General features: G+C 42.7%; 1 protein-coding gene across 3 annotated transcripts in view; it reads left to right on the top strand.

Annotated features, from left to right (window-relative positions):
• RHBDF1 (rhomboid 5 homolog 1) overlaps positions 1–24,090 on the top strand; it is an 864,530-nt gene that overhangs the window by 509,492 nt on the left and 330,948 nt on the right. For all 3 annotated transcript variants that reach the window (XM_063430225.1, XM_063430226.1, XM_063430227.1), the window contains one exon: positions 10,877–11,038. In XM_063430225.1, the coding sequence (XP_063286295.1) occupies positions 10,877–11,038 (162 nt within the window). The remainder of the gene's footprint in view (positions 1–10,876; positions 11,039–24,090) is intronic.

Here is a 24,090-nt window from a genome sequence, read left to right as displayed (position 1 = left end):
AATCTAGAGGATTTGGTGATGAAGTGAAATTAAAAAGGTGGAAGATGGGTTAAAGAGTTTAAGGTTTTATATGTGCTTAAAGTGCACTAAGTGTTATAGTTTTATTAATCTATTAGTTAATGTTATTAGGATGATCAATACTAAATCTCTACAGTACCTAAAGTGCTAATATTACTCTAATGAAGAGATGTGGTTAGACAGCATACAATTATGCTGGAAATTTTGCATAGTTGTGATTGAAGTGCCATTATTTAAAGTGAAAAAAATAGAATAAAAAAGTGCTATCGATTGCAATATGTGCTACTATCATGCATAAAGTGCTTATAGTGGTAAATACATGTGCAATAATGTTTCAATCATAGATTTATATTGATAACGAAACATCTCCTGATAAAGTTAAATCTAGCTGAAGACCCTACTATAGTTATTAGATCTGCCGACAAAGGGGGAGGTATTGTTATCATGGAATATAGCGACTACGCAAGGGAAATCAGACGACAACTACAAGACACCACGGTTTATGAACACTTACAAGGTGATCCAACGATGAAAATAGCAACTATTATAGAGAACACTCTATTTATGGGGCTTGAAGCAGGATTTATAGATCTACCACTTTACAACTACTTATTGAAAAGAAATCCAAAAACTCCAATAATATATACTATACCAAAGATCCATAAGAATCCCATCGAACCACCGGGGAGACCTATAGTATCAGCAATAGGAGGTGTTACGGTTGCCTCCAGGCTGGCTGGAAGTTGGACCGTAGAAAGGATGCTGCTAGCGCTCACCAAAGGACCATCAGCACCGTAGCCACCATAAGCACTGCGGACTCCACGAACCACCACTGCTGGGCTGGTATCTCGCCGTCTGCTCTGCGCCCTGGACCTACGACCAGGCTCCAGGTTCCAATAGGCGAACCTCTTCCTTCTGTAGAGCGAAGCAGGATCAGGAACAAGAGCTCTTACAAGAGCTCAGTAGCTAAGGGAGTATGAAGAGCATAGCAATACCTGTAGTGATTATAGCTGTCCCCTACAAACATGAGTCAAGGCTACAAGTTAGAGGGTCAGAAGAGGTCTGAGATGCTGGAACACCCAGCCTGGCTTTTATTGAGGTTACATGCAAACAGGACACTCCCAGGGGGAGGCATAAAATCACCAATCACACATCTGGTGCAACCCACACATCCCCTCCCCTCAGATAAACAGTTAAACCAATTATTACATACAATAAAAATACAGTTTTCACACACATACTGTAACTTTAAAACCATACATTCAATTTCCATAAATTCAGACTCAGCATACATCAAACATAAACACTTCCAAAAATCAGGCAAATCCCTCCAGTGGATCAAAAGTTAGCTGGAAGTCCTTTATGACCGACCGCAAGCACAATTTCCTGCCCAAAACAGTTCCATAGATTTGGGCTGTGCGGTCGGTCAATTTCATGCCGAAAAACGACTAAGTCCCATTTCAAACGGGACTTAGTCTCTGGAGCTGCAAGTTCAGAATGGAAGAAGGTAAGGGTCAGCGGTGTTCGGTAAAATGTGTAGCCGATTTCAGTTCCACAGAATCTTTAGCATACACCGCTGACCGCATCCGAGTGAACCAAGATGGCCGCCGCCACGTGCAATTAACCTGCAGTAACCTCACAGCCTGGGAGGTAAATTGCCTGCATACTTTAACTTCTGGGTGGTCCGCCTGTGTGGTACCTGGTTCAGTAAGCCCTATTTACTGAACCAAGTGGGAGAAAGCCAGGAACAAGTTATTTTACAGGTCTGGGGACATAGTCTTAAAGGGACATTGTTCAGCAAAGTCACAATATGTCCCCAAGACGGTTCTTAAAGGGCCATACACACCCAATAAAAGTTAATACATTTTCAGGGGCACAATCTTCCAGGGGCCATAGTCATGAGGAAGGAGGCTGGCAAATAGGCTTCTCCACAATCCAGTGAAGCAGGGCAATTTTCCATTTAAAGGGCCAGTTACAAATAGCGATTTGTAACAGGAGGGATCTTGGAACCAATTGCGAAATGGTTAGACTCCTTATTTCAAGCACCTATAGCAGAGATACAAACTTGCATCAAAGATACACCGACACTTATAAGGAAAATAAACACACTTGACTTTGGTGAGGAACCCATCATACTGATTACAATGGCTGTATGCAATCTGTACACGATAATTCCACATCAGGAAGGAATAGAAGCCATGAGACAAATCCTATGTATGGCTACTACATATGAAGGACCCCCAATAGAATATGTCTTGGAATTACTATCTCTTACGCTTGAACAAAATTACTTCAGGTTTGAAGATGACTGGTCTCTTCAAGTGGCAGGCACGTCCATGGGGGCAGCGATGGCCCCCACGTATGCCAATTCCTACATGCATATCTACGAGAAACAATATATTTTCTCTAAATACAACCATTTCATCACGGCGTATTATCGTTACATTGATGCTTCTGGAAGGGTACGGAATTGGAAGCACAGCAAATGATACAGGAATTGAATGAACTTCAGACCCCAGTCAGATTTACATCTAATATAAGTACAAGCAAGATACAGTATTTAGATCTGGAAATATCTACTAAAGAACAAGGCATAACTTATTGTTTATACAAGAAAGAAACTGACCACAACACATTGTTGCATAACAGTGCACATCCTAATATGCTGAAAAAAATCCCTCCCCAAGGCACAATTTTTAAGAGTTATACGTAACAATTCGGACGAACAAAAGATGAAAGAACAGTTGGAAGAGATGAATACCAAATTTCTTGAAAGAGGCTATTATAGACAGGAGCTCCTAAAGGCACAACAAGAGGCACAAAATGCCAGTGCGGCCACACGGATAAAAAAACCTCCGGCTATAGTGTTCCCTATGGCCTATAATGACGCCTCTCCAAAAATTGCAAAAATCATCAAACAAAACTGGAAGATGCTTGCAAGCGACGACACCTTGTCCAAAGTGTTTAAGGAAAATCCACTAATTAGTTTCAAGAGAAACACAACATTGAAGGACATCTTAGTACACACGGATCCTATAAAAAGTTACAGCCAAGAAGCAGCCATTCAAAATCGGGGAAGTGTCCGCTGTTTAGGGTGTGTAACATGTAGCCACATGACTCCAGCAAAGTCGTTTCAACACCCACACGATAACAGGAAATTCAAGATACAACACACCATCACATGTAAAACACCGTTGGTAATCTACAAACTATCATGTCCATGCGGGTTAGTTTATATTGGAAAAAACGAAACCCCATTGTGTGAAAGAATACGTGGACACAGATCAGCAATACGAGTGGCTTACAGAGATGGACATTCTGAACAACCAGTGGCACAACATTTCTTAAAAATGAAACACCCTCTTTCTTCTCTCAAGTTTGTCGCAATAGACCACATCCCTGTACCCAAGCGAGGAGGTGATCGTGGTAAAATACTCCTGAACAAAGAGACAGAGTGGATCTTTAAATTGAATACAATTTCTCCCAAAGGACTCAATGAAGTGATTTCGTATCATTCGTTTATTTAATTCATCTAATTCTTTGAACCCCTTAAAGCAATAGGAATAATAATTTTTAAGTACTAAAATATAAAAAAAAAAAAAAAAAAAAAATTTAAGCATGTACCATATATACTCGAGTATAAGCCGAGTTTTTTAGCACATTTTTTGTGCTAAAAAACCCCAACTCGGCTTATACTCGAGTCAATAGTCTGTATTATGGCAATTTGCATTGCCATAATACAGACTGGGGGAGAGGGGGGCTGGCAGAGCTGTAACTTACCTGTCCTGCAGCTCCTGTCAGCTCTCTCCTCCTCCGCGCCGTCCGTTCAGCACCTCGGTCAGCTCCCAGTGTAAGTCTCGCGAGAGCCGCGGCTCTCGCGAGACTTACAGTGTGAGCTGACAGAGGGAGCTGCACGGACGGCGCGGAGGAGGAGAGAGCTGACAGGAGCTGCAGGACAGGTAAGTTACAGCTCTGCCAGCCCCCCTCTCCCCCCACTGAACTGCCAATGCTGGACCACCAGGGAAGGAGCCCCCCTCCCTGCTATGTATCAAGCAGGGAGGGGGGACGAAAAAAATAATAATTAATAATAATAAAAAAAAATAATAATGAAATAATAAATAATTAATTAAATGAAATAAAAAAAATAATAAATAATAATACTAAAATAATAATAATTAAATTAAATAAAAAATAAAATAAAATAATAATAATTAAATTAAATAAAAAAATAATAAATAATAATAAAAAAAAATATTAAAATAATAAAAAAAATTAAAAAAACATTGCCCACCCCCACCAAGGCTCTGCAACACACACACACACACACTGCATTCATACACACACACTGCACTCATACACACACACTGCACTCATACACACATACACACACACTGCACTCATACACACACACTGCACTCATACACACACACTGCACTCATACACACACACTGCACTCATACACACACACTGCACTCATACACACACACACTGCACTCATACACACACACTGCATTCATTATACACACACTGCATTCATTATACACACACTGTAAATAAATATTCAATTAATATATTTTTTTTAGGATCTAATTTTATTTAGAAATTTACCAGTAGCTGCTGCATTTCTCACCCTAGTCTTATACTCGAGTCAATACGTTTTCCCAGTTTTTTGGGGTAAAATTAGGGGCCTCGGCTTATATTCGGGTCGGCTTATACTCGAGTATATACGGTATGTTTTTTATAAGCTTATATATATATGTCCATATATTGTTTAGTTTTGTTTTATTAGGATCTTTGATTAACTAATTTAACTTTATCAGGAGATGTTTCGTTATTAATATAAATCTATGATTGAAACATTATTGCACATGTATTTACCACTTTAAGCACTTTATGCATGATAGTAGCACATATTGCAATCGATAGCACTTTTTTATTCTATTTGTTTCACTTTAAATAATGGCACTTCAATCACAACTATGCAAAATTTCCAGCATAATTGTATGCTGTCTAACCACATCTCTTCATTAGAGTAATATTAGCACTTTAGGTACTGTAGAGATTTAGTATTGATCATCCTAATAACATTAACTAATAGATTAATACAACTATAACACTTAGTGCACTTTAAGCACATATAAAACCTTAAACTCTTTAACCCATCTTCCACCTTTTTAATTTCACTTCATCACCAAATCCTCTAGATTGCTTAAATGGTGTACATAATTTATTCATTATGTTTGGTATCCACAGATCCGGGTTCCCATGGTAACCGGACGCATATGAAATCACTATGTATCACTTCCTGGTAGTTATTTGCCCATGTGACTTACAACGTTGCCTAAGCAACACATGATGTCATTACGTCACATAGGGGCGGGGCCTCGTCCGCACATGCGCACGGAACTATGGCGGACGCCATGGGTACCACTCCCACCATTCTGAGCACAGGGGTAAGTCATTTCTTGTTAATTTCACTCACATTTTATGTATATAAATGCACTGTTAATCGTTTATTAATGTATGCCTGATCCTGATGAAAGTTCCAGTGGGAACTGAAACGTTGATCTTTTAAAATGGAATTTCAATAAACTGTAAGTTTAACTTTACCAAGTCCGTGAGTGCTGATCACTATCTACAAACATATGCTGTTCCCTGGATTACAAGCACCTGGCCAACATTTACTGAGAGCGTGAGTGCAAGGATCCATCTATATCTATATATATATATCTATCTATATATATATATAGTGAACCTGTGCTCTTCCCCATAGCTAGGGGCGTTGATGTGAACCTTTCTCCCACCTCCATCTTCCCTGTCCCATCTTTGGTTTCTAGTGTCTTTTCGGATCTTATTGCATTGCCTCGAACATTCCAACTGAACTTAAATTTCAAAAGAAAGTATATACAATAACAGATTAACAAAATCATAACTATGAATTTTTAGGCTAAACAACAGTAATCTTTTTAGTACTGTGCATTGTTTAACCATTGCAGTCTAGCCCAATTGGTAGGAGGGAGGGGGAGGGGAGGGTTTGGACTGGACCTGAACCAATCCAACTACTTGCTCGGCCTTAGCCTTGTTAGTATTACTAACCGGAGGATAGTGTGTTTTTGTCCCTACCTCATGTAGGAGTGTTAATTGTGCTTCTGCGCAATCAGTCTTGGAAGGACCCGCTGATGGGTCACTTGCCACCCAGGGTGCTATTCCATCATGTACATTGTCTACCCCTCTCTCCCTAATTATTGTAGTTTCCTGGCTCAGTGCCAGGCCTCGTGGGGCACTCCCAGTGCACATGGTACATTTTTGCCAGGGGGTGGTTACATTGTGGTATAAATATCTAGTACTTAAACGTGGCCTCCTGCTTCACAACTAGCTGCCCCCCTATGCTGTGAACCCCACAGGGTAGCATGGGTTGCCCCAGATTCCCAGCCGAGTATCTTTTACAACTACACAAGTATACAACTATAAACTTAACTAACGGTGGGGTTAAACATTAGAACAGTACAATATACTTGTCGGCAGTCCATGGTGTTCTAGTACCTGTAGAAATGTCCGTGTTAGTTTTACGTCCCTGAGTGTGGATATGTCCTCAAGGTTTTGAGTCAAGGACTCTTATTGTAACGTCTTCTTAGGTCCGCCGTTGCACTTTATTCCACTCCGGTTGCACCCTGCGCGGCGAGGCATTTTAGGGAGTTGGTACATCACCCTTTAGGAGGCCCCAGTGCCTCATCTGTTTAATTCCATCTTCTGGACAGTTTACCACTGTAAGGGTGCTGTTCTTTGGTATTAGGAGCTTCGGGGGGAACCCCTATCTGTATTGGATGTTGTTATTATGGAGGATTTTAGTGGTGTTGATAAACTCTCCCCTCCTGCTCACTGTGATAGCTGATAGATCTACACATAATGTTATGTTTCTCCGGTGTGCCGGCATGTCTAGCTGATGCCTGTGTGCCTGTAGCAGGGCTTTCTCACTGCGGTAGTAGTGTAATCTCACCACCCTATGGTACCCTATATGCTCTGTCCAGCATCAATTCTGGGTCTGTGGGGAGCAGGTGTTTAAAGTAGATCTCCAAGAACTTTGGAATTTCTTATGTTGTTATTGACTCTGGCACCACTCTCACTCGGATGTTGTTCCTCCTTGAGCGGTCTTCAATGTCTGCCAGTTTGCTTTTCATGTTTTTATTGTCTTCCTTCAGCTTCATTATTTTTTCGGCAATATCGTTGTGTGATGTACATAAATCATCTTTCTAGCGTTTCCGTCCGAGTTCCTAGGTCTCTAATTTCTTTGTAGTCTTCCAAGCGTGTTAACATCCTCTGAATGGTGGCCCCCTGTTTGCACTTTGTATTTAAGGTATAGATTTATTTGGATTCATTCATTTTTTATTTTGTTGTTGTTGCTATATTCCACTTCTTATGGATCCTACATTTTGTTCAAATGAGAGTTGGCCACTGATTTCTTATAGGTTTTATGTACTGACTATAACCTAGTCAGCACATATAACGCAGCACGCATCCCGACGCCGAACCAGGAAGTAAAGTGCCACAATTGCGGTGAAAAGGGCGCCAAGAAGGAATTTAAAAGACTGCATGCCAGAGTCACATGCATCACCTCTGACGAAGGCACATTGCCGAAACGCGTCAGGTGCATTTTGGTCTTTCTACATATGGGACTTTCTTTGTATTTCTTGTCATTTTATTTTGTTTCCTGTATGTGGATAATTAAAGTTTTGTAACCCCCTGAACCTGCGTTTTTGGTGGTACAACAGACACAATCTTGGAAAGGACCCAGCAGAAGTCCATACGTGATTCATTCAAGGCATGCAGTCTGAGCCAGCTTTATAAGTGGCTCCACTTATGTGAGTGAGACTAGCACATAATTTTAAGTGTTTTGTTTTAAACGTTATTACTGTATGTCTTTTCAATTTATGTTCATTTGCAGAGTTTGACCTTAATTTGGGTAATATAACTTTCATTGATTTGAGTGCTCTCACCATTTATTTTCTTAACCAATCACTCTTACCTATTTAGTGGTTATTGTGGACCACTAAGGTGATTGTAGCACCAGCACTTTCTTCTTTAGAAATTTTCACTTGTATATTGTATTTTATCTATATGTACTGACTTACTTGATCCTACGATCCCCTGTGGTGATTTCATTACAGAGGTAATTATTACATTTCTTTAACAGCCAACACCGTTTCATCCTCCATTTCTCCTACAGTTTTCACTTCACCAAGCAGGGAAAACCTCTTCCATGACACCGACATGCTGATTCCTTGCTAGCATGCTGGCATCTAAACAGAGTGACATCAGTTCTTCCATTCCTATACTCCCTAGCCAGCATGAGCATCACCTAGGAAATATCCATAGAAACCCAGCCCATGTGCTGTGGTTGCTATGAGTGGAGAGCAGAAGGACTGATGGGTGGTCTATTCTGCTTTTGTTTATCAATTAATTTTTCAGCAAATAATTGATTGACAGTTGGGAGAAAAGCCTATTTCTAAATTTTCTACCAAAATTGCTAGCACAATGTATCAATGTAATTTTATGTTCTTTAAAAAGAGCAAAAGTAGGGGCGGAGCCTGACTGCCGAGCGACCAGACGTGCTCCACACGAGCTCCCGAGTCTGGGGCCGAAAATCGGGGTACACTGCCTTACAGCTCGCTCCTGTGGACCGGATTCTTGACCGGAGGAGGATATGGAAACTGGAGATACCCAGCACGGGTCACCTCAACCCTTTACCACACACAGGAGGCTTGCGGCCTAGGCGAGTTTGGGCCTGGGAGAGGTGGCCGCTCTCCCAGCTCCAATACGGACAGAGTACCCAGAGTGTTACCAACCCCCCTCCCCTTTTTGGACTGGTGGGGGTAATCCCGGTCACAACTGCATGCCCCCACTTGCCTACAGACTGCAGCTACTGCGGGGGTCAAGACTGCCACACTCCCATCCAAAATGGAGGATGGGCCTTCCTCAGCCAAGCAACGGCTATCACCAGATGCACCAGGTCCGCAAGTCACCCTGGAGCAATGCCTAGACGAGCTTTTTAGCCAGTTCTGGGTGAAATTAGAGGCATGGACCGGCTCAAGGCGAGGTGGAAGCACGAAGAAGAGATGAGCACGAGGCACAGGTAACACTTGCGGGCTCAAGCACCCAGCACGCCACTGCACCTTTACAAGCATGGCCCACCTAAGCCGAAGGCCACCCGGGTAATTCACCTGTTGCAAAGGCCGCAAAGACAGAAGACCCCTCGCGACAAGCGGTGCCAAACACACAGGAGACCCTGTCATACCCCATCTAGGAACGACAAAGTTCGCGGAGTCACCATGTGTGCCGAAAACAAGACCTGGGGCTGGAAAATGACAACGCAATGCCCCTGCCCAACAATATCTCAGGACTACACTCACCTGTTTCCAAGTCTCGGTGTAGGCTGAATGAGACCATCTGGGTCTGGGACTGACAACATGTTGCCTGCCATGGAGACACCCAACTGACTAGATCCTGTCTTACCCTTGAGATGCCTGTCTGCTGCACAGCCCACCAATGTTTCAGATAACTATAACTCACCTAACACAGGTTCCTATAGTCTGAACATGGGGGGGACACAGTGGTTATATTACCATGTTTCCCTAGCAAGGGACACAGCACACACTCCATTACTCTGATGCAGCTGTAACAACACTACTATCATAATGCTCAGCCAGACAATCAAAGCATAGTGTCACATGATGCCTTATATACCTGGAGTATCCTTACAACTATTAATTACCCAAGTATATTGCCCACCGCTGACGAGGCAGATTCGCTTAAACACTACCACAGTCACCCAGACCACTTCTGCTCATTGGAGTGGTCTGGGTGCCAACTCCCACTACTCTTAACCCTGCAAGTGTAATTATTGCAGTTTTTCATAAACTGCAATAATTACCCTGCAGGGTTAACTCCACCTCGAGTGGCTGTCTATTAGACAGCCACTAGAGGTCACTTCCTGGTCCATAGCACAGGAAACCTGTGCTAGAGCGTCGCTGGATGTCCTCACGCTGTGTGAGGACCCCCAGCGTCGCTCAAAACCCCATAGGAAAGCATTGAAATTATTTTTCAATGCTTTCCTATGGAGAGACGTAATGCATGCGCATTAGGTCTCATCGGCCAGTGGGTGGGATCAGTCTCGCCCACCGGCCGACGCAATGGACAGGAGGAGCATCGCAGAGGAGGAGACAGCGGCGAGGGACATCGCCGCTGCCTCAGGTAAGTGACTGAAGGGGTTTTCACCCCTTCAGTAACCGGGGATTGGGGGGTGGGAGGGAGAGGGACCCTCCAGTGCCAGGAAAACAGTTTGTTTTCCTGGCACTGGAGATTCCCTTTAAAGAGGGATTATCCAAGGCAATTCTTGATGAAACTGCTGCCAAAGATCTACCTAAGAGGTTAAATGAATTCATCACATATGTGATGCAGATTGATAACAGACTTAGGACCAAGGAAATTACTAGAAATAGAACCAGATGTATGGCTCTTGTACACCTCATACGTTTAAACCTCACATACAATTTAAAAATGTGCACGACTTCTCATGCCACACAACTAGTGTTGTTACAGCTGCATGTTTGTTGAATCTTTGGCACCAGCTGTTCTGGCAATGCCGGCGTAAATGCACCATGTATAATCTATGGACAAAAAAATAAAGAATTATAAAAAAAAAAAAAGTAGTGTTGGACACTACAATTGCCTTCTTAAGGTTTAATAATGTATGTAATATTTTATTTAATTGTAGTTTAGATTTTACATTATATAATAACAGTACTATGGAATATGTTGGCATTTTTAAAATATGTTAAATGTATATTTAAATGTATTTTAGGAAGCATTAATACATCTTGGAGCCAAATTTTCACCATGTATGAGGCAAGATCAACAAGTACACAGTTTTATTCAAACGAAAAGAGAAAAAGAGAAACACTCTGCATGCTGTGTAAGAAATGACAAATCTGGCTGTATTCAAACTTCAGAGGAAGAGTGTTCGGTAAGTAATTTTGTAGTGTGTCTTGTAGGTATTTTTCAAAAAAGTCAATTTGTTTACTAAATGAACTACTCTGTAAACAATTTACTGATTCATTCTCCAGAGTGATACACTAGGGATGAACGTTCCTTTTATGATTAAAGGAACTTTGCAGTGCCAGGAAAACAAACCATTTTTCTGGCATTGCAGGTCCCCTCTACCTCCCACCCCCCATCCCAAGTTGCTGAAGGGGTTAAAACCCCTCCAGTGACTTACCTGTATCCAGCACCGATGTCCCTCGGCGCTGGTTCAGGGTCCGCCCACGCTCCTCCCCCGCCGACGTCATCCAACGGGAGAGACCTATTGAGCATGCGCAGCCGGCGGTGGGGGGAGACCTAATGCACATGCGCGTCGATGCCGCGCACGCGCTGTTACGATTTGCCTCCAGGCTGACTGGAAGTTGGACCGTAGAAATAATGCTCCTAGCGCTCACCAGAGGACCATCAGCACCATACACACCATAAGTACTGCACCGACACCATAAGCACTGCAGACTCCACGAACCACCGCTGCTGGGCTGGTATCTTGCCATCTGCTATCCACCCTGGACCTATGACCAGGCTCCAGGTTCCAGTGAAGTGAACCTCTTCCTTCTGTAGAGCGAAGCAGGATCAGGAACAAGAGCTCTTACAAGAGCTCAGTAGCTAAGGGAGTATGAGGAGCATAGCAATCCCTGTTGTGATTATAGCTGCCCCCGGCAAACACGAGTCGAGGCTGCGAGTAAGAGGGTCAAGTAGTTCTGTTTTATTGGCACCAAAGAGCCTTCTTTTATGGAGGTCTTACACATACAGGACCGCCCACAGGGTTTTGCAGAACAACCAATAAACACGTAACATACAGTAAAAACACACCCATCAATAACATACAAATCCTCCCCTCTGCCTGTGATATAATTACTGAACACAATGGGTTAATGTAATTATCACAGGCAAGAAAAATACAGTTTTTATACATACACTGTAACTTTGAAAATAAACGTCCAATCTTCATAAAAATTACATATTCAGCATACTTTAAATATAAACATAACCAAAAATCACACAAAACCCTCCAGTGGATAAAAAGTTAGACGGAAGTCCTTTATGACCGAATGCAAGCACATTTTCCTGCCCAAAACAGTTCCATGGATTTGGGCTGTGCGGTCGGTCTATTTTATACAGAAAAAGTCCCATTCGAATGCACGAACAGGGCTGTTCATGCATTTAGCTTAGTATAGCAGTGAGTTCAAACTGCCGAACGGGACTTATTCTCTGCGGCTTCAAACTTAATGTAGGAGAAGGTAGGGGCCAGCGGTGTTCGTCTAAATGTGTAGCCGATTTCAGTTCCATGAATTTGGCTACACATACCGCTGACCTCGTTAGAATGAACAAAGATTTGCACGAACTGCAGCCACCCAGCGGTCGGCAATTTACCTACAGCAGGCTCCCACCTGTGTGGTGATTGGTTCAGTAAGCCCCATTTACTGAACAAAGTGGAAAATAGCAATGAATAAAGGATTTTAACTCTGGGGACACTGGGAACACAGGCTTAAAGGGCCAGCACCAGTCCCATAAAAGTCCATAAGCCCCAATATGCTCACAGACTGTTCTTAAAGGGCCATACACACCAGGGCCATAGTCATGAGGAAGGAGGCTGAAAATAAGGCTTCTGCATAATACAGGGAAGCAGGGCAATTTGTCACTTAAAGAGACAGTTACAAAAGGCATTTGTAACACGCACCTTAGACCTCCCCATAGGAAAGCATGGGGATTTAAGGGACGCTGGAGGTCCTCACATAGCGTGAGGAGCACACTTTTCATGTTCTATGAACACGGAAGTGTCATCTAGTTGCTGTCGAGAAGACAGCCACTAGAGGAGGACTTAACCCTGCAAGGTAAATATTGCAGTTTATGAAACCTGAAATAATTACACTTGCAGGGTTAAGGGTAGTGGGATTTGGCACCCAGACCCCACCAATGGGCAGAAGTGGTCTGGGTGCCTGGAGTGTCCCTTTAAACAAATCACTTTACATGTTATACAATTTATGTAATCATGGCAACTGTAAATAGCCATCGACTGTAGGTGTCAATAGTACATTCAACAGTAGTTCTTTAAATATATTAAACAGTAAATTAGTTAAATTAAAACTTTAATAAAGATCAAATTAAATAAGCATTGGAAAAAAAGAACCAGACATACAGTAACCTTAAATGTGAAATAACAGTACAGAATAGGGATGTGGTGTGGCTAAATGAGGGGCGGATGTACCTAAGCAGTCTGCGGAGTGGCTGAATGATGCCAAATGCAGATGTCCCACTGTATATAAATGACTGAACTAGAGTCGAATATATATACACTGCTGAAAAAAAATAAAGGGTACACAAAAATAACACATCCTAGATCTGAATGAATTAAATATTATTCTGAAATACTTTGTTCTTTACATAGTTGAATGTGCTGACAACAAAATCACACGGAAAAAAAAAAAAAAGGAAATCAAATTTTTCAACCCATGGAGGTCTGGATTTGGAGTCACACTCAAAATTAAAGTGGAACAACACACTGCATGCTTATCCAACTTTGATGTAATGTCCTTAAAACAAGTCAAAATGAGGCTCAGTAGTGTGTGTGGCCTCCACGTGCCTGTATGACCTCCCTACAACGCCTGTGCATGCTCCTGATGAGGTGGCGGATGATCTCCTGAGGGATCTCCTCCCAGACCTGAACTAAAGCATCTGCCAACTCCTGGACAATCTGTGGTGCAACGTGACGTTGGTGGATGGAGCGAGACATTTTGTCCCAGATGTGCTCAATTAGATTCAGGTCTGGGGAACGGGCGGGCCAGTCCATAGCATCAATGCCTTCATCTTGCAGGAACTGCTGACACACTCCAGCCACATGAGGTCTAGCATTGTCTTGCATTAGGAGGAACCCAGGGCCAACCGCACCAGCATATGGTCTCACAAGGGGTCTGAGGATCTCATCTCGGTACCTAATGGCAGTCAGACTACCTCTGGTGAGCACATGGAGAGCTGTGTGGCCCCCCAAGGAAATGCCACCCTGCACCATTACTGACCCATTGCCAAACTGGTCATGCTGGAGGATGTTGCAGGCAGCAGAATGTTCTCCACGGCATCTCCAGACTCTGTCACGTCTGTCACATGTGCTCAGTGTGAACCTGCTTTCATCTGTGAAGAGCACAGGGCGCCAGTGGCTATTTTGCCAATCTTGGTGTTTTCTGGCAAATGCCAAACATCCTGCACGGTGTTATACTGTAAGCACAACCCCCACCTGTGGACGTCAGGCCCTGATACCACCCTCATGGAGTCTGTTTCTACCGTTTGAGCAGACACATGCACATTTGTGGCCTGCTGGAGATCATTTTGCAGGGCTCTGGCAGTGCTCCTCCTGTTCCTCCTTGCACAAAGGCGGAGGTAGCGGTCCTGCTGCTGGGTGGGTTGTTGCCTTCCTACGGCCTCCTCCACGTATCCTGATGTACTGGACGGTCTCCTGGTAGCGCCTCCATGCTCTGGACACTACGCTGACAGACACAGCAAACCTTCTTTTGCCACAGCTTGTATTGATGTTCCATCCTGGATGAGCTGCACTACCTGAGCCACTTGTGTGGGTTGTAGACTCTGTCTCATGCTACCACTAGAGTGAAAGCACCGCCAGCATTCAAAAGTGACCAAAACATCAGCCAGGAAGCATAGGAACTGAGAAGTGGTCTGTGGTCACCACCTGCAGAACCACTCCTTTATTGGGGGTGTCTTGCTAATTGCCTATAATTTCCACCTGTTGTCTATCCCATTTGCACAACAGCATGTGAAATTGATTGTCACTCAGTGTTGCTTCCTAAGTGGACAGTTTGATTTCACAGAAGCGTGATTGACTTGGAGTTATATTGTGTTGTTTAAGTGTTCCCTTTATTTTTTTGAGAAGTGTATATATATTTCACACCCATCAGCTGTATGGCTGCAAGAAGGTCTAACATGATTTAATAACAATGGAACATAACAAGCGTATGCAATACGGCCAAATAAGAGTCGGATGGCATTGGTATTAGTCAAGCAATATGGCCTAATGAGGGACAAATGTATACTCACCAGTTAAACATGTAGTGTGTGGATGAATGAGGGCCTGCAAATGACCTTAAATATATGTTTATGTATAACTAGACGTAGGCCGAATGTGAACCTAAAATTATACCAACAGTGAGGCCAAATGAGGGCCGTATGTAAACAATGCAATACAGGCAAGCGCTATGGCTGAATGAGGGCTGAATATGATTTAACACAAACATACGATATGGCCAAATGAGAGCCAAATGTGAATTATAACAAACCTATAATATGGCTGAATAAGCCCGAATAAGATTAAACATAAACATACGTGTCCGAATGTGGGCAAAAATGTGAAATAAACTAGACACAACATGGCCAAATGCTGCTGAATGCAAAATATTCAGGCGTTATAGCTGAACGGGTATGATTAAATCACTAACATATGACATTGCTGAATTTACACTGAATGCAAAATACAATAGACATATGATAAAGCCGAATATGGTGACTTATAATGCATGTGTACAACCGAATGCAACTTAACCCAATCATATGCAATGGCCGAAATGAGGGCTGAATGTATGTGCATAAAAACTGCAAAATTATGCGAATAGGGCCGAGAGATCTCCCTCACTGGCCCACAGGCACTTAAATCTAGAAAAGAGATGAAAGGAGGACCAGGGGGCTCTAGCTAGCAGCTTTACTGGGCTCTGAATGTCCCTCTTGTAAGTTTAGAGCACAGTGCTGGATCGCACAAGAGTGACCTCTAGCTGGATGAGATGGAGGCTAGAGTTGATTTATCAAAGGCTCACCAGGGCTTGCAGTGCCCCCCCTCCCTGGCAAAAGGTAACAAGGGTGGGGGATATAAAGTTTTTGTTCCCATCTGTCCCCCCACTGTAAAGTATAGGTCTATACCTTACAACAAATGTATATACTAATTCAACACATTTATGCACCCCTCCAGATGTAAAGCAATCACTCAATGTCTAACATTGCAGACCCATGGAAAATATACCACTCCTCTGAAACTGATTATGCCTTGTAATCCACAATTTACACCACCTATTCAAGAATAGATCGAATTTTAGTGCACACATCCACGCTGCCAAAAATCCAAACCGTTTCAAGGACAGATCATGCTACTATCACGATGACTATCAATGAAACATATTCCAACAAGGGATCTGTCATGAAGAATTAGCAATTCTTTATTGATGATTATGGATTATAGAGGAACTGAGAACTTTCTTTCAGCTAAACATAACCGCAGAAATGTTACTTAATGTATAGCTTGCTCACAAAGCCTGTATTAGATGAGTGCTCATAAAGCACATGAGCTGTGCTAAAAAAAAAAAAAGTTCTGATCAAAACAAAATGTAAAAAAAATAAATAAATGGAATTTGACACTGTCTGTACACCATAATTTGTATCTTTCATATTAAGTGTACCCACACTTATTGTATATCATTTTGTTCAGGAGAAACAGGGTTTTTTATTTGATATCAGATATTTAGATAAGAAACATAATTTAATCTAAATAAATGTGAGAAATTAAGAAATGTTGTTATGTCTTTAGTTCTGTATGGTATTTTTTACTGTGAATGTCATAATATTGTTTGCTTGTACTGCAATATAATATACATATTTGTACAGGTTTTTTGGTGTTTTAGAAAGATACAGTGTCAAATATAACACATTACCCATTTAAGTTTTTGTTCACATTGAAATTTGCCAGACTTGTTATGTTGACATTGAGACCCTATGGTAGCATAGGAATGAGAATTACCCACATGATAGCATACCATTTGCAAAAGTAGACAACCCAAGGTATTACAAATGGGCTATGTCCAGGCTTTTTTAGTAGTCACTTATTTACAAACACTGGCCGAAGATAGCGTTCCCATTTATTTGGGTGTGAAAAATGCATGGGGGGTACTGTTATAGTCAGGAGATTTCACTGAACACAAATATCAGAAACAGTAAAATGTATCACAAAAATAATATTGTCAGTGAACGTGCCGTTTGTGTGTAAAAACTGCAAAAAAAACAGCACTTTCACTGACAATATTATTGTGATACATTTTACTGTTTTGAAACACTAATATTTGTATTCAGCGAAGTCTCCTGAGCATATATAATTATATATATATATATATATATATATATATATATATATATATATATATATATATATGTGTGTGTGTGTGTAAATTAAATTATATAGCAAAAAACAAAAAGGTTACGGTGGGCAAAACATTGTTATTGAAAACCCCTTCCACCTGAAGTCTGTGGATAGTTAATACAATGAAAAACAAAAATCTGCACACCAGTTAAGCCATAAGACTTGCTTTTCCCATAGAAATCACAAATTTGCAGCGGTGTTACTGCCATAAAGGATTCTGGGTGTGCATATGCAAATTAGTTTAACAAAGAATCACATTTTTGCTTCATTACATTTTAAACATGGATTCCTTTGAGTCTGTGTTTGCTGTATACAACATGTTTGAATCACAGCAAAATATGCAAAGCCACTGAACCACTCATGGCCAGCTGTTTCATTGGTAATGCAAATAATCAGCATGAGGTTGGTTACTGGTTGGCTATTGAGGCTTGGTAGGGCTTGGGAAGCAAAAACAGGTTATGGTGGGGAAAAAAATGTGATTGAATACCCCTTCCCCTCTGACGAAGGTGTCATTAGCAGCACCGAAACTGTTGTCTTCTCACATTTTTAGCACTATGCACTCTATCACTTTAATTTTCTAGTTTGAGGGTTTTAAAGTCTTGGTAGAATTTGGAGGGAATAATGGGTTGTTAAAGTGGGTCATCTTTCTAGCTTAGAACACCCCTGAAGGTGTTGTTTAGGAGCTGTAGCCTTATTTGGAATTGCAAGGTGGTTAGGTAGCAGGACGTCTACACAAACTTTAGCATTGAATACTCATAGGTGTGTTCCTAGGAGCTGCAGACCATTGTACTATCTGATAGTGAAACTGTTGTGGCTTATACCATTTAAGCTTCCACACCCAGGTAGCTATATCCTATAAGCTGTTCTGACTTACCTACAAGCAACTAAGCGATTTGTATATATTTGCACAGTAGTTGTGGACGCCAAAAATCTGTTCCTTTTGGATATTTCACTTTACATCATCTCCAGACTTATTCCATCTCTGAATCTAACCATCCCCCACCTCCACTTTGTGCACTTTTTTTCTCTCTCAGTCGATACTACCCAGCACACTGTTTAGCAAATAGCCCCCCTGTGACAATTTTGTACCTGTTTAGGCAGAAATCTCTAGATGTATTCAGTGGTGTATCCTGGTTTTGTGCTGCCCTAGGCAGGACAAATCTCAGGCACCCCCCCCCCCCCCCGCCACCTCCACCCAACCCTTCCCCCCGCCCCACCTTCTAAATACACACACACACACACACACACACATTCACTGACAGATACGCATACATTAGCTAACAGAAACACAAACACTCACTAACAGACACACACACACTCACTCACTAACAGACACACACTCACTAATAGACACACACACACACTCACTAACACTCACACTCACTAACAGACATACACACAGACACACAGACACACACACTCACACACTAACAGACTGACACACACACTAACAGACACACTCACACTCACTAACAGACACACACTCACACACACACACACACACACACACTCACTAACCTTTGGGAATGCTGGGGGGGGATTCTCTATCTCCCTGGGGTCTAGTGGGGCTGCTGGGCTGGTTGCTGGGCGGGCGGCTGGCGAGGGAGCACTTTCCTCTGAGCTGTCTGCTCAGCTCCCTCGCGTGCCGCAGATTGAGGTTGGGAGCCGGAATATGACGTCATCTTCCGGCTCCCAGCCTCAATCTGCGGCGCACGAGGGAGCTGAGCAGAGTGCTCAGGGGAAGTGCTCCCTCGCCAGCCGCCCGCCCAGCCCAGCAACCAGCCCAGCAACCAGCCCAGCATGTCAGTTAGCCGCAAGGCTAACAAGGCATTTGCCCTGGGCATTTGGGGCGGCTTTTTTTGCCGCCCCCTGGAAAATGCCGCCCAAGGCAAATGCCTTGTTTGCCTCGCGGCTAAAACGTCCCTGGATGTATTTAAGAGTATCCAGAAGATATGCACTGCTCATGATAACAGTCAAGGGTTTATTGACCACATATTTTTAGAGGTAATTGAAGATTATACTAGGTTAAGTGTACCCATAATCTTGTAAATTTTATTAATGACAGGAGGCGAGTATTTGCTTAAGTCTCTCTATACTAGAACTTCACAGCAGCACATTAACACAGAGAAAAAACAATCCAATCAGAAAAAAAATTAGGTACAATAAAACTCCCCTCTCCACACATAACTTCCTCTTTCAAGCTGCGACAAAACAGAAACAAAAGGCAGAAAAACAATGTAGAGAAACCAAAGTCCTAATATTCAATGATTGTAATGACATCCTCTATCAGAGAAGAAAGGTCAAATATGGAACCACGGGCGGAATGTAAACTGAAACGAGAGAAAACAGAATCAAAAGGATTGGTTAGAGATTGAAATGTACTCTGGATAAATCATGCAGGCCCCTTGTGTAACAACCAATATTACAGAAATATACAGATATCCCAACCTTAAGGAATTAGTGGTAACATGAACCAGCAACAGGGAGCCGGAAGAACAAGCAGAGTTGCATACATACCTGATAACCCAAACTACTGGCAACAGACCAAACAAGGGAGAGATGACAAAATGGGAGGGGAATACTCACCTCCTGTAATGAATAAAATTAAGATTATAGGTACACTAAAGCTAGTATAATCTACAATTTTATAACATGACACAAGGCTCCCTATTTGCTGTTTTAATGCTCAGCCAACAGAACGATGTTTGTGTAGCTGGCAAATAATCCAGGAGATAAAGAAATAAATAAATCCCTGGACCCTACAATCGTGAGATATGGCTGTAGCTTGGTCGAAGAAGCTGCCAATCGTTGATGATCCTCAAAGTGCAACCCGTAGATAAATACACTGTACTTGGGAAACTGACCCAGTTCCGTCAAAACGGTCCAGGAATAGTAATGTCGACACCTAGTCCTTACACCTACAGGCGCAATAGTTTGAAATCTACTGGCGGGCATGGGCTCGCAAAAGAAACTGCTATCTGTACTCGATTCTTGATGTAGAAGGAGGCTTCTCCGATCATCCATGAGTCGTGCCTGTAGTTCTCCAACCTCAAGATTCGCATCTGAGTCCACGATAAAGGATGGGGCAGGACCGAATGGAGCCCAACCATACCACCTTGATCTACACGGTGCGTGGTCTACATTCAAGAAAAGATCTATCACATGGGCAAGTGTGCGCAGGGGCACCCAATCGAACCACAGATGTCTCCAGTACTCGAAGCGGATTGAGGAACCCACGACTGTGGTAGACAAAGAACCCCTAAGGGCGCCTCAATCAAAAACCCCCAAAACCTCACTCGAGGGGCGAGGAGAGGTTCGACTTCCTAGGTAGATTGTGAAGCCTCGAGGTACGAAAAAGAGAAGCATAAACAGAGGTTGAGATTGGCATTCAAAAGCGCCGTCACGATAAGCAGTCCGGATTCATGAAGTAATGGGGACCTTTACGACAACATGTGAACTAGGACGGAGCTGTAGCAGAAAATGAGAAACTGAGTTGAACAGGGTCCTGAGTTCTGAAGATGGTTACCCACCAGAATAGGCCCTCGGCCCAGGGACCCAGTTCTATGAACTTGAGGTCTGAAATCCGGTATCAATACAAATTGAAAAAACTGCTATCTTCCTTCAATGCACCGTGACATTTCAGCGATACCTAGTATGCATATAGGACGTAGGGCACCTTCTCCAATGACAGATGTATCCGGTGGGCAGTTTTGTGAAAGGGCGTCATCCTTCCAAGGCAGGATTCGTGCCGGGGTTTGAGAACTTCGGATGGCTGGACTTGAACAGACTCAGTCCTTGATCGATACCTTATCCAAAGGTCATGCCCCAACCAAGTCTGTGCCGATCTCGAAGTCGAACTCTGGGGTCATTGTGACCTAATCGGGTGTTGGGGTTGTCTGGGGTACACTGCTCGCAATCATTCATGTGCTTCTTGGTTTTGTGAACTATGAGACTCGCAGATGGTCGAATGAGCAGGGGCCAGTTGTCGATGACCGGAGGTGAGGAAATGGGGTGTGGACCGAAGAGGGGTATCCCTATCAAATCTACACGGCTATCATTGCTGGTACCTGGAAATGGGCGGGAGGGCGGAAGATAAATCTAGGACGGTTTCCGTGAGTGACCGCGTGCAGTGGGAGGGTCCTCCACAACCGAATCCTGTTCCCCATCTTCGTCTTCAGAGGTCCTCCTGTCACTACTCCCAAAATAGCTAATGGTTAGGGATCACAGTATTGCCCTGGGGCTCCGGTCTGTTCCCGCGCCAAGCGTATACCAGTACTTCTAGACCTGGGGATGTAAGTCTACCCTGTTACAGTAGTGCTTGCAAGATAGGGCATGCCTGCTCTCAAAGGCATCAGAATCTCCCACTTCTTCCAATAAGAGGCTGCCTGAGGAGGTTGTCCATAACTGCAAAAATGATAATAGCATATTGAGATTGCCTGCTCAATGCAATGCCTGTTATAAAATGATATATATATATATATATATCTGTAATATCTGGAACTCCACAGTAAGAGTAAAAACCTCCAGGAGTATATCCAGTAGGGAGGTACAGTGGCACCAACACAGCGAGCCAATCATAGGAGCTGTAACAGTGACAGCCAGATCAAACAGCCAGTTCTCTGCACGATCAGGTACCAAGGAAAATTTGAATTTGGTGGAAGCTTCTCCCCCATAATACCTTAGAGGGTATCTCCTGCAAGGAGGTAGAGTGGCCCAGGCCACGTGGGGTCAATCGATGAGGAGAAACCGCTACATGTACTGTAAGAGCTGTAAAACCACAGCATGTAGAATAAATATCAATAGTGGGCTGAGGTGATAAGGGGGTTTACCCTCCAATAAGCAAGCAGATCCTGTTCTGGTAAAAACCTGTAGGATAGTCTAAGTCTGATCATAACCAGGATAAATATCCACATTGGATAGAGAGATTAGTATCGATATTGGCAGCGGTTGCATATCCATCTCCATAATGCAATCCATCTCCATATCAGCATCCAACTGAATTTATGAGAGGGCCTCACCCTCTAAATTGAATTGGTACCTCTATCCGCATCTGATTGACTTTATGAGAGGGCTTGACCTCTAAAAATGTAGATAAACTAGTTTTGATATCAGTAGCGGGCTGGGTTTATGAGAGGGCCTCACCCCGTAATAATGTAATAGTTAATCAGATCAGCAGCAGGCTGAGTTAATGTGAGGGCTGTACCCTCTAATAATGTTATAAGGATCCATATCATCATTCGGCTGAGTTTATGAGAGGTCCACACCCCCTAATACTATAATCAGATCCATATCAGCAGGAGGCTGAGTTATTGCGAGGGCTGCACCCTCTAATGATGGCATTAGTAGCAGTGAAATCGTTGTGCTGAGCATCTTAGAGGTTTCACCCTCTAGTTATGAAATCATAGTCAACAGCAGTATTGGGCTGAGATCTTGAGAGGGGGTCACCCTCTGATACCAAGTTCAGTACATACATTGCAATAGCTAACAAATATATCTCAAACAATATACAGAAAATTAAATAATATAACAAGCAATAATACTTAGCTTATAAAAATGTGTAACAGCCTCCCTAGGTCGCTACCCAGAAAACGACCGATATCATATATGGTAAACCACAACAAAGAGAATTTGGGATATGGCTGTGTGAATCTACAGAAAAAACATAAAACAAAACATATTGTGATATTGTTATAAAACACAGTATTCTGTGCGCAGCAATCTTTTTCACTCACAAGATGTAGACAATATAAGCGCTCTTAGGGTGCCTTCCCCGATGTAATGGGGGGCTAGCTGGTACTTCTCATCACCTCTGGATCCTTATTCCACCAAAAGACATCCACAGGTCAGGGTTAAATTGTAAAATAATTATTCAATAAAAAAGAAGTAGTCACCAATTCAGCATAGGATATGGATAGCAGAAAAATTGTCCTACGCATTTCGTTCTATATGAACTTCCTCAGGGACCACAATTAAAACAATACCAATGTATCAATACACAATACAAAATAAACATATCCTAAAAGACCCCCCTCCCTGTGTCCTTAAATAGGGCTAGTCCCTAAAGTCCATTGGTGAATGCAGTGGATGTGCAAATCCTCTTTGTTCTTGATTGGAGGGATAATCCTCCTGTATCAGCTGTCTTTCATTTTTCAATTTGTGTAGGTTGTAATTCGCGCCCTTTTCGGCAGATTCCGGAAGTGATCATCTCTGCCGGAACCGGAAGTGATGTCGCAGGAACGTCCGCATTCCACATGCGTTCCATCACCAACATCTCTATGGCAACCGGACGTAATCATCTTATTTAGAGATCATATGAGTCAAAAATAACTAATTTAAGGCCCACATTCTGCTAAAGAAGAAAGTGTTAGTCATACATAATTTTAAACACCCTCATTAATTATATATTGTAACGGATCACCTGGCACCCCGACCGGGTACCTCCGTTAATGGATGCTCCTAGTGCTTCCTGAGGACTCCAAGCACTCTGGCAGACACCACAATCACAGAATCCGAGAAACCTTTTAAATTCTCCCAAGCATATGAATGCTGTAGACCATTGAATAGGAACCATACGAATAGGCTTGTACTCCTAGCAGTCAACTGGAACAGCATGCAATAAATCCTTCCCCCCAATAATGAGACGACACATCACTTTGAGGGTAAAACAGGAACTGAGGACTGGGACACCCAGTCTGGCTTTTATTACAAACAAGTACATACAGGACACTCCCAGGGGGAGGATGAAGTTAACCAATCACAGGGATGTACACATTTCCTCCCCTTAGATTAAC

Source organism: Pelobates fuscus, chromosome 8 (assembly GCF_036172605.1).
Source record: "Pelobates fuscus isolate aPelFus1 chromosome 8, aPelFus1.pri, whole genome shotgun sequence".
Classification (NCBI taxonomy): Eukaryota; Metazoa; Chordata; class Amphibia; order Anura; family Pelobatidae; genus Pelobates; species Pelobates fuscus.
Note: the sequence above shows the minus strand (reverse complement) of the source record. Positions and strands in the feature narration are given on the sequence as shown.